General features: G+C 34.4%; 1 protein-coding gene across 1 annotated transcript in view; it reads right to left on the bottom strand.

Moving 5' to 3' along the window:
• Positions 1-804: 804 nt before the first annotated feature.
• The window catches only part of BMPR2 (bone morphogenetic protein receptor, type II (serine/threonine kinase)), a 56,786-nt gene continuing 45,266 nt past the window's right edge, over positions 805-12,324 (bottom strand). The window contains exons 12-13 of the mRNA XM_014528917.1: positions 9,495-10,774; positions 805-8,190 (exon numbers count right to left, since the gene is read on the bottom strand). Coding sequence (XP_014384403.1) covers positions 7,940-8,190; positions 9,495-10,774 — 1,531 coding nt within the window. The 3' untranslated portion in view covers positions 805-7,939. The remainder of the gene's footprint in view (positions 8,191-9,494; positions 10,775-12,324) is intronic.

Below are 12,324 nucleotides of genomic sequence, written 5' to 3'. Positions count from 1 at the left end.
TTCACAAACTCATATTCTGTTTTAATAAGGCCCCCTAAAGGTACAAAGATCTAACTAAAAGGATTATTTAATGGTGTGAAGCACAAACAGAATGTTGGACCAATAGAGACAGTTGTTTTTGTACCTGGTCGCATTTCAGTAACCTCAAATTGCTTCATGTTCTTGGATACTACCACTGAGCCATTTTCATTTTTGAGTTTCTTGTGCCATAACCAGAGCTTGAAAACTGTAGTTCAAAGCAAAATGGAAAATACATTAGAATCTCATCTTTACCAGTTCTGTGGCTTAAGGTAATGTATTTAACTTCTCTGAGCCTCAGTTTTTTAATTTATAAAATGGGGACAGTAATATGTATTTTGTAGGATTACTGTGAGAATTAACATCATATATAAAATAACTAACAGTGTCTGGCATATAGTAGGTATACAACTATTACTGTAATGTTAGTGATTTTTTATGTATCATACTGAATGAAAAGTCATATTAGAACACTTAATATTAGTTGTAAAATACCTAAAATATCACACTAACAATCGTAACTTCCGGTGACATGATAAAATCAAAAGATACAATTACTGCCCTGGCTGGTGTGGCTCAGTTGGTTGAAGTGTCCTCCCATGCACAGAAAGGTTGCTGGTTCAATCCCTGGTGGGGTGAATACAGGGGGGCCACTGGTTGATGTTTCTCTTATGCATGGATCTCTCTCTCTTTCCCTCCCTCCCTCCTTCCCTCTCCTTTCACCTTTCTCTAAAATCAGTAAAACATATCCTCAACTGAGGATTAAAAAAAAAAAGATACGATTACTGTTGTCATTAATATGATCTTTAATAAATGGAATAATGCACCATTTACAGCAAGCCTTTTTTAAACCTAAAGAACTGTCTTAAAATCTCCTTCTCCAATGTATCTGTATCAATACAACCTTTTTATTTAGGTTTATATATAGCAAAGCATTTACTTACAATTATTCATAGAAAACTCTTTAGTGGCTTAATGTCAGCTTTCATAGTGGCATCCATAGATAATACAAAAGAAAAGTGATTTGCTTTATTTCATACACTGATCCATCAAACACAACTTATACAGCATAGCAAGGTCTCAGACAGCTTATACAAAAGCAAAATAACTGAACTGATTCATAAATTCATATATGATGTTCTATCTGTAATGTAAGAGCAAAACACACCAACAAAAGATACCCGTTAACAAGAAAGAGGGTTCTGAGGAATTGACAATATTTTTCAGCCTTTCTTATTCCAGAAAAGCATCCTCAGAAATGAATACTCTGTAGCTTGTTTCTCCTGTCTACTCAGAAAAAAGCATAGTAGCTATACATCTCCATGTTTCAGCTACAACACCCTACATTAGTGTATTATACAATTATCCCCTTATCTTCATCTGAAAAATTACCAACAGAAAATTAAGGATGATTCCAGCTTATACAAACACTTATACAATATAATCCCCATGACAACAAGGCATACAAAACTGTTTAAATAAATAAATGTGACCAGAAAAAGAAAAGCCACAGAAGCCAAGCAATTCAATGTTAAACCAGAACTTATCTTTGAATTGCATCTTTTAGTAATTTAGTTTTCTTATTAAGTTTCTTTAAAAATGCTTTCCTACCATACTTACAAGAATTGGTAATAAGGTGGAGAGCCTGAGACAAGAGACTGGTTACAAATAACTTCACTGCTAGGATTTTAAGTGTACATCATACCAATTTGGAGCTTGAACTTAACTGATTTAAAGAAAAATTCCATTTGGACCTAACAATAGGTTACCATAGGTTACCTTCTCAAAATCACCCAAGCTATTACTAAAGCTATAAAGTCTTTAGTTCACTTTTAGAACACAGTTTTATACTGTTTACCTCCTGAAAAAATGTTTTATCTCAGAGGAACTATGTTACTAAGTTCTCCCATTAAAAAATAATATAAAATAAAATAATTTGTCACATCATGATAACCACTTGACCAAAGGACATTAGTTTGAAGACGATGCTTCAACTCTAGACATAAATATGCTGCAATATGTAGTCAGCTAGTTGGATTGTTTCCATTTCTCTTCAGTAATTATAGAACTGGGCACGTTTTATGATTAATGAAATCTGGTATTGTCTATATGTAAATTAAGTCAAATCATAAGATGAAACATTAAATGAATTGTGTGTACAACAAACACTTTAAATATTCAACTGGATCTAATTGCTTGTTTACTACCAATTGAACTTTTGCAATGTGTAGAGGGATGAAAGGGCCCTGAGTTTTTAAGTAATATTATGTCTATAGAGTGAGTCTAAACATGAAGATGTTTCTGAAATCTAAACCCACATTATCTTTTAAAACAAAACAAAAAACAACCTCAAGTTGTAGTTTAAAAGTTATTTGCTTTAAAATTCAATCATAAACTGGATATCCTAATGACGTGATTTATTTCTAAAGATTCCTCCTCTCTTACCCAGATTTTAAAATCTGGGTTTCAAGTTAAGTTTAAAAAATGACTGTCACATGCTTCATAGTAATACTACGAACATCACAGTAATAACGGAATTGGAATTTTCAAGACATGATAGATTTATTTTGGGCATAATTTTAATACACAGCATACATTCTTAAGTATTTACTTTCAAATGTATCAGCCATGAGATAAAATCCTAAATTTTACATGCACAAACACTCAATTTAACCAGTCACTTAAAAGTTAAATGGAAGTTATTGTCTAGTCTACGTTGCAAAACAATGGTAAATATTTCAATAATGGTCTGCAAAAATGTTCATAAATACCTGATATTGTAGGGTTTGCTTTTGAAACTTAAGGTTGCACTTTGTGTCTTAATATTTGATACAAAGAAATATGTAAAACATATATATGTTTTGTGTGGCTCAATCATAAGGCTAAGCTTGCTGTAATAGAGGTTAGAATTTTTTAATGGCAAATTATATACAATTCTGTATGCATTAGTTGTAACTAATTAGAACATAAAATCATAAAACTCAGCAACTGAGAAAATGTTAGATACAAAACTTGAACTCAGTGATTTTCTGACAATCTGATGGTTGGATCCATTGTCAAATGGTAACATCTTAATTCTCAATTCTATCCTATTGAACTATTAACTAGAGTAATGAACTTGAATATAACAAAATATAATTTTAGGTGTTCTTAAATATAAATAGTTATTGAAATAGGACTGAGGATAAAATGCTAAAGAAACTAAAGCAATTTTGTCTGAAAAACTGAGACTTAGGTGTTAAATGAGATGCCTGAAGCATATTGAAGAATAACAATGTTGAAGAAGATAACCAACATTTTTTTTAACTACTGGATAAGAAAAATGGATAAAAAATAAAAACAGGAGGTAAGCAGAATAAATATTTTTTTAAAAAAAACCCTTTCCTGACACAGATCACAAGTCAGATAACCAAGGGATAGAGTAAGTCAGATACAAACTAAGGTGACTGAAGGAAAGTAATGTGTAGGTGCACCAGAGGGCCCTGGGGCTCCCTTCCTTGATGTAAGTTTAATCTGGGAACCTACAGAAAAACCTTCTTTTGAGAGTAACATTTGCGTAACTAGCTCAAACTGTGATTTGCCAGATTTACTAAAGTATATGTAGGAGCGGGTCACGCAGGGTACTTTTGGCTGAAGTTTGCATAGTTCAGAATCTAAAAGTTAAAATGCAATTTTACCTGCTGAAGAGCAAATTGACAGTAAAAGGTATGAATCTTTAGAAACATCCTAGTCTGAAAAAGACTCCTGGGGCGTACGTAGGACTGTTATATAATTTCTAGAGTCACTGATCTAGACAATCAACTAATGTTGATTGTAACTTTAAGGAGTCAGCTTGGAAGAGAAAGTATTATATAAAGCAATCTGTGACTAGTTATGTAATAACCTGCATTTAATTGGTAATAAGTTCAACATAAATTTATAAAATGTATAGAAATGTAAGTAATCTCAAGTTCTAAAATCTAACTACCTCCAATGAAATATTATTCATCTCCATAAATATGAGAAAACACCAAAAAGTTTATTGAAATATTTTTCCATTTTAAGTGACTTTGAAAAGAGGTTTACAGGGAATGGAAAGTTCAGTAAAGAGCTGAAGCCTACCAGGTATTTCATTTGGCTATAGAATCTAAATTTTTAAATCTTTTAAAGAAAATACTTCCCAAATTTTGTGATAATTCCCACTGAAACACGTATTTTACGTGTTCCTTTTTTAAATTGTTTTCACATTCAGAACCAACATACATTTTCTGGAACACGTGGATACATGTAAGAAAACTATACAAATTGCTTTATTAGGACATTATCCTTGTATCCTTCCTACATCTCCCTTAACTCGTTTTCTGGATTAGTAACATTTTCCAAAGTCACTAAAAGCAGAAATTTTCAAGGTGAAGTCAAAGGGTTGATTAGACTAAAAGTCTATGTTAAATCAACTTCTCCAAATCAAGTATGGAATCAATCTATGAAAAAGTGTCTGTTCCCATAAGCCATCTTCACTTTTCCCTTAAATTTTACTTTACCTTAGTTCTTCAATATAAAGATGTTAGGAGTGAAGTGATTTGAAGATTCATGATGGCAGAGGTGGGACTGAATTTTGTCTTGAATTAGTAATTACTTCTCAAGCACAATCAACATAGGTATGTCCACACGTCGTCTTATGGTTGCCTTTTAAAGTCATTAAGGTATCTGGGTTTGGCTTATATATAAGCCATAATGACTAATTTCTTACAAAATGTCAGGACATTATACATCCTGTCATAGTGTGTAGGCAATATGGTATGGATGAGAGATGTGGAGACAGGCAAACCTAAGTTAAAATCCATCTTTGCCTATTACTAGGTGTGGACCTTGGGCAAATTACTTAGTTTCTCCTAGCTTCAGTTTACTCATCTGTGAGGGGATATATTAACTGTAATTCTTATATAGTTGCTATGAGGACTAAAAGAGATGGTGTATGCATATCCCAACATTCCGTTTACAACAAATGGTCAATTAGTATTATTTCACTCCTGCACCTTCCCAAAACTTTTTACACTGATATCAGGGTTTCCCCCCAATTATACATTTTTAAAGGGGGAACACTTTTAAGAATTATAATTAAGTCATTTTTGACTAAACACAATTCAAATCAGGTTCTTTCAATGGCTTAGTTCTGACATATAATGACAATAGTTAAGGGAATTAATATTATTCTTTAATTACCTATTATAATGTTTTTAAGATTGTAATACTCTCCTGAAAATGAATTTAATATTTTTTCATTAATAGCCTTTTATTTAAAAGGAATCAAATGTTTTTATACATGCAAAATGTTGTGATAGCAGTTAAATATTAGCTTTAAGACACCTTCAATATTAGATGAAAAAAATTGGCAAACAAGCATTTTAAGTAATTTTGTTTGCTTGTATATTATAAATAGATCCTAAAAGTAAATGAGTCTGATGTACAATTTAATTTAAAATTTATTAAAATGACCTACACTTTCTACTTTTTCAGGAGTCTATTAAACAAACTGGGGAAAGGAAATTATTTGTTTTAAACATCATGGAAAATGAGAAACTATAGGAGTTCTTTTAATTTGGTATGTTAACTTTTAAAAGTATTTTATTACTAAGTATCAAAAAATGCTGAAAAACAATCAACTGGCTTGAACACAAAGTACAGTATAATGTAGGATAACTCTTCTTCCATCAGGAAAAAATCAGTCAGACCTCACATGGTCACTTACCCTCCAACTGAAGGAGGACTATAGTTTATTTTTATTCAAAGATGTCCTACAAATGTTTGAAAATAATGCCCTGAAACACAATTGAAAGACATTTAAGGGCAAGGGAACGAAGTAAAATTTCCTGGGAAAGATATAAATAATTTGTTACATTATAAAAGACTAACTGGATGAAAAATATTTTATGCCGTAAGACTGAAAAATATGTTAAGGGTCTGAATCAAGATAAGGGCCATTAAAACACAAAAGGTGGAAATCCTGGGCACTAGTAAAAGAATCTTCATTCTAAGAATTCAAAACTGTGCTCAGCCATCTAGCTGAATAAATGGTAAGTGCTGCAACACCCAACTCAAGACCATCGCAGATGGCAAACAAGAAAAGGCTTATATACAAGTCAAGTGTTTTGGAAATTTGATACAAGTCAAATTGGGAAATTTAGGTTGTTTTAGCTAAATGATGAAGACAGAGGAATCTGAATGAGAAAATATTGTTCAGAATTTTTGTTTGTCTCTTAGCTTTTTATCTCCCAGAGAAATCACAGAACTTAATTAGATAATAAGTACTAAGTACTCTGAGAATCTGTAAAAAATAAGTGAGATCATCGCTGTTTGAAAATTGATAGAAAATAATTTGTGCTTATAAAAAACAGTCCCTTATTTGACATAAAGTGCTTTATTTTTAAAAATGCAGAGGTTGTTGTTTTAGAAATGATTATGAGTAATGAAGAGGCAAAGAAGCTTTAAAAACAATATGACTTGATGGATACATAACATGTTATCACTAAAAGGTATATTCTGAATATAATGTAAATAACAAATGCTGTTCACATATCAAAAATCATGTGAAAAATTGGCAAAAGGAGATTTTATGAAAATAGGATTAGTGAAAAAAAAAACACACCCAGCTTTGAAAAGAGAGAGGAAAGTCTCTGTCTGCTCAGAGATGATAGGTTTGGCAGCAACCCTTCCTTCCACAGGGATTTGGCATGCCAGTCAAACAATTTTTTTCCACACAGTGTTATAGGTCACAGGAAGAGGAGAGGAATCTTTTTCAGACAGTCATCAGTCTTTGCTTGTAAAGAGGATAAAAAGACACTGTAGGTTCAAAACTAGGAATTACTTTTGAAGTTATTTTAATCAGGAAATGTAATTTTGAGTCAAAGGTGGCCTACTTAGAGAATAAAGGATATAACACTATATTGTCTTAACCATCTACCTACTTAAAAATTCCATATAAGTATAACTCTATAAGTTTTCTGATAAAAATGTGCTTCTTAAATAAATGAAAATGGAACATAACATACATATAAAAATAAAATAAAATGGAAAAAGGCTAATATTAGGACTTCTTCTACTTTGTTCTATGCTCTCTTATGAACTTCTAAAACCAGAACCAAATACATTTGTTAAAATGCCTGGAAGGAAACATTTAGGATTTGGAAGGTTAAAAGAAATAGCATTTCAAATTAGGTTTTGGTTGTTCCTTCTTTAGAGCCCTTTGAGACAATGTTTCTGCATTTTCCACAAAGAGAGAGAAAGCAAAAAATCAGGTAGTTGCTTTCTCTTCTGCAAAATTCACTGTCATAAAACAAACCTGACAAAAGTTGGAGGGAGAAAAATGTTCATATTATGGAAGAATGTGTGCTCTGTTAGGAAGAGAGCTTACAAGAAAGCTTATTTGTGGCTACAGACTATTGCACATTCAAACAAAACACAAGAGAAAAGAATGTCCAACAGATAATATGTTAGGAACGGATCAACATATAAAATAAACTAGCTTGTGCCCAGAAATAAAACATGGATACCGGACACCACTGAAGTCAAATCTGTCTTAATTTGCTTCTGTTTTAATGACCTTTAGAAACTGTTTCAAACTGATTATCAGCAATACATTGTTTTTGTTTTTTTTCTTAAAAAAATATTTTGAGACCACTTTTGATACACACACATATAATTCTGTGGTCATAACAGACAAATATAACTTTAGTGAGACTAAACAAAAGTGCAAAACTTAAAAAAACAAAATTAAAAAATATGGAAGCATAAGCTAAATTTTCTGCATAGCTGAAATCTATTTAAAGCAAGTCCTGTTGCAAGGGTGGGGTACTGACAGGAGGATAAAGCAGTTTTTAAAAAACGTCTTCTGCAGGTTTAAATGATGCGAAAAATAATTTCACTCCATAGGCTTGAAAACATTTCACAGACAGTTCATTCCTACATCTTTAGACACCATGGTGGTGGCAGTGCCTCCGTCTGCAAGGTAAACGGTGGTGCTAGATTTGGAATGGGCTGCCCTGTCACTGCCATTGTTGTTGACCTCACAGTCCAGCTGTTCAGTGGAGATAACCCAGGTGGAGGGGCGCCACCGCTTAAGAGAATACGGAGTTTTCACACGTTTCTTGATCTTTTCACCAGATCCTGATCTGCCATCTTGTGTTGACTCACCTACTAAAAATAAAAGTACAGAAAAATGAACTATATATAAAGAAAGTACTAAAAAAGTAAAAACTTAGAGTTGCAATTCAAGAAGAGATCAAACTAATGTCTACAGGAGGTGCTAATAGACATTTCTTAAAGTTGATGACTCCAGGCAGTATTTTTCGAGGCAAAACTTAAATTATTTTTGAGGCTCTTTAAGCCTAATGTTTTTATAATTGAATTATTCTATAGGACAAGGAAGAAAATATTTAAAAACCACTAAAAGCAAAAACAGAGGAGAAAATGCAAAGTTCTTAGCTGCATTCTCAAATCCTTTGGTTACTGGTATCAATCCTAACTTAGCAAAATGCATTTAATCATTCTATTTAATGTTCAAAGTGAATCAAATTATAAAGGCACTGGCACATGACAGTTTACAGAAGAATGACAGAAATCCTAGAATACAAATTTTCTAGTAATTCCCCATACATGACAAAACATTTTACTGACATGGAGCCCTGCCATAGGTCAAGTGGTCTACAATAGAAACCACTCAAGCACGGGCTAGATTCTACTGATTGATTTTTGAGAGCTAAATCCCTTTCAGCCCATTTTGTAGTCTTTGACAACCACAAAACGTGACTTTGTTTTTCTTCATAAGTGCTGTCGGTCTAAAAGAGAAATTATTTTGTAAACGATGACTGTTAAAGATTTTGGTGAGCTCTCTTGTTTTGTGTTATAATCCTTTCAGGGCCAGAAACTAAGTATCAAGTTGTTTAAGTTATTTGTTTAAATTGTTAGGGGGCCCATAGCACAATGCTGTAGGCATGTGGGAGACTCAATACATAACTCTTGAAAAAAATGACACTAAAAAACCAAGAGCAACTTTATAGTGACTTTTCTGAATTCTCTCTGGACTTTCAAGATTTATTAAGTCTGATAAAATCTAAATGTGTATATAATAGATATTAATATGCTCAACAAACTTTCAAAAGTTGTACTGGCATCATTTTACTTGGAGGTTTTAAACTGATATTTATTTAATCTTAATCATTCACAGCAAATATGAGTTGCATTATAAACTAGTAGCTACTTAAGACACACATTGAATTGGTAATTATTCTATTGTGACACTGATTTTTTAATTATCAATAACAAAAAAAAGTTTTTCTTTACAATAGTCTAATTACTTTTTAGGTCCAGCCAAATGGCTTATTTTATTTCTGAAAGTACAAAACTAGATAATTGTTAGTTGAAACACAATCTGATTCTAAGTAGTTACTTAAATGGTCCCAAAAGACAAGCAGGAGAGATTACACAACCCCCTCACTTACATTGCAAACCGCTGCCATCAAGGATATTTGTGGCTGAAAGATCTAAAGAATTAGGTCTCTGTGCTCTTCTGGGTTTTGATGGTCCAGGATCTACTACTGTGCTTGGAACACCCTGTGTAAGAACATCTTGCTCTAAACATGGATTACTGTTGTTGTTATTGGAATTAGTTCGGCCACCTTCCAGCGGCCGTTCCCTCCTGTCCACAAGACGATCCAGAACACCTTCATCATGGCCAGCCTGTTGCTCTCGCCTCAATAAAGGTTCATGCTCATCAGGACTGGAATTAATATTCAGCCTGGTGTCCTCACCAATGAACTGATTCTGCAGCATTTCTTGGGCCCTATGTGCCACTGTGTTGGCTGTCTGGCCAGATGGTATTGCCCCATTCGCATACTGAGCACTGGCAGCATGGGAGTTAACGTTGTGATTTCTACCTGCCACCCCATTCATGGTAACCGTAACCACATGAGGTTCTACAGCATTGATGGTGTTCATCTTGGCAACTCCAGTTTCTACTTGTTTCAAGTTTGATTTGTGCTTGCTGCCAAATTTCAGCCTGGGCTCCTTTGTTGAATTTTTGGTGTTTAAAGGCAAACTAGTAGGTCTCTTGGGAAGGTTCTGTTGCTTGGGGAGAGGATAGAGCTGAGCAGGTGGGACATCAGGAATTAAACATGCTTGGCCATTGGCAGCCTGTGTGAAATCCTGCTGCCCAGTGACTTCTACTGCAAGCTTTATTAGTGGGTAAAGCAAGCTAGAACTGGTACTGCTCAGTGGGTCTGGCCCACTGAACTGCTTAAGAGAATGCTCCATGAGATTCTCATCAGAACTTTCTTTGAGGTTCTTATCAACTTCTTTAGGGTCTAGCTTGTTGGTCTCCAAGTCTTCTTCTGTCAACTGTAAGCAGACAGGGGTTGGCCCAATTGGCTGTGAAACATTGGTGGCATGAAGATTTGTTTCATCTGGGTATGGCATCTCCGATATAGTGGTCATGCCAGTGCTGGGAGTGAGGCCAGTGGTGTTGGTGGTGGTTGTGTTGGTGGACAGGCTGGTGACACTTGTTTCAGGGCTAGGAATTCGAGCTTGTGCTTGCTGTCGTTCGTAGTTAATTGAGTTTCGGTTCTTTTCCCCTGTGGTCAAAGGTGTGCTAGACATAGAATGCTCAGAGGAAATATTCTTCACAATGCTGTCAGTGTGATGGATAGAGTCTTCAATGTATGAGGAAGAAGAATAATCTGGATAAGGGCCAATCTTTGGCACACGCCTACTGTGTGACAGGTTGCTTAAAGAAAGAAAAAAGTGCCACATTGAGAATGTACATTTATAACAAACTGGTTCTCCACATCTAACATCTGTTTTTAAAGTATAAACTGCTTTTTATTTTATTTCTAATCCACATCATTCTCAAAGTTATTTAAAAATTCTAATCAAATAATCAATTGTCAATAACTTACTAAATGCTTTATATTATTTGAGCCTACTGAAAAACCTATGTGGATCTAGATATGATTTTTATGGGTGTTCATTACTTTGGCTTACAAAATCTCTCCTATCCCTGGCTGGTTTGGCTCAGTGGATAGAGCGTTGGCTTGCGGACTGAAGGGTCCTGGGTTTGATTCCAGTCAAGGACACATGCCTGGGTTGTGGGATCGGTCCCCAGTTGGGGGCGTGCAGGAGGCAGCCTATCAATGATTCTCTCTCATCATTGATGTTTCTCTCTCTCTCTAGCCCTCTCCCTTCTTCTCTGAAATCAATAAAAACATCTTTAAAAAAAAAATCTCTCCTATAGTTTTAGAACATTACCAAATTATCTTTATCAATTGTATATGTGCACAACAAAGTTTCATGAAAGGAGGAACCATGGCATATGTTCCCTTTGTGCTATCACAATTCTAGATAGATAGTGGCTACTCTACGAATATGTTACCAGTTAAGTTCTAATGACCAAACAGCAACAACTAATAGGTTGTTCCAAAATGCTTCTATGAGGAGGCTTAGCCTAGCAATAGAATGTATTCCTTGGGGTAGACTGAGCCATATCAATGAAAGCCCTAGATCCTAGAGCAGTGATGGCGAACCTTTTGAGCTCGGCGTGTCAGCATTTTGAAAAACCCTAACTTAACTCTGGTGCCGTGTCACATATAGAATTTTTTTTATATTTGCAACCATAGTAAAGCAAAGATTTATATTTTTGATATTTATTTTATATATTTAAATGCCATTTAACAAAGAAAAATCAACCAAAAAAATGAGTTCGCGTGTCACCTCTGACACGCGTGTCATAGGTTCGCCATCACTGTCCTAGAGTATTAATCTGACACTCAGATAAATGATCAAAGATTCAGAAATGTTCTCGTTATCAAGGGTTCTTCAGTCATCATCACACCTTGAGAGTGATGGTTCTTAAGCATCACTGTAATATGTGTATGTTATTTAAAATAAAAAAACCAGGGGTAGCTTTAACAATAAAAGTATAAACATTGGGAACATTAATAGATACAAGTGTTGTAGGAGAATAGCAACAGCTAAAGGAGGAAGTACTACAAAGAAAGACTGATGAGTTTGTGAGGGGAGTGACAGGAAGGGGAGAAGTAAAAAGGTGTTGTACTGAACAAGAAAAGGAAGTCTAGGAGAAACCAAGATGGCGGCATAGGTTAACGCCGGAGTTTGCTGCCTCGAACAACCACTTCAAAAATACAACTAAAAGATGGAACGGACATCACCCAGAACCACAGGAAGGCTGGCTGAGTGGAAATCCTACAACTAGAAGGAAAGAGAAATCCATACCGAGACTCAGAGGAGGCGCAGTGCGGAAGTGAAATACTAAGGTGC

This window comes from Myotis brandtii, unplaced genomic scaffold (assembly GCF_000412655.1).
Source record: "Myotis brandtii unplaced genomic scaffold, ASM41265v1 scaffold1162, whole genome shotgun sequence".
NCBI lineage: Eukaryota > Metazoa > Chordata > Mammalia > Chiroptera > Vespertilionidae > Myotis > Myotis brandtii.
Note: the sequence above shows the minus strand (reverse complement) of the source record. Positions and strands in the feature narration are given on the sequence as shown.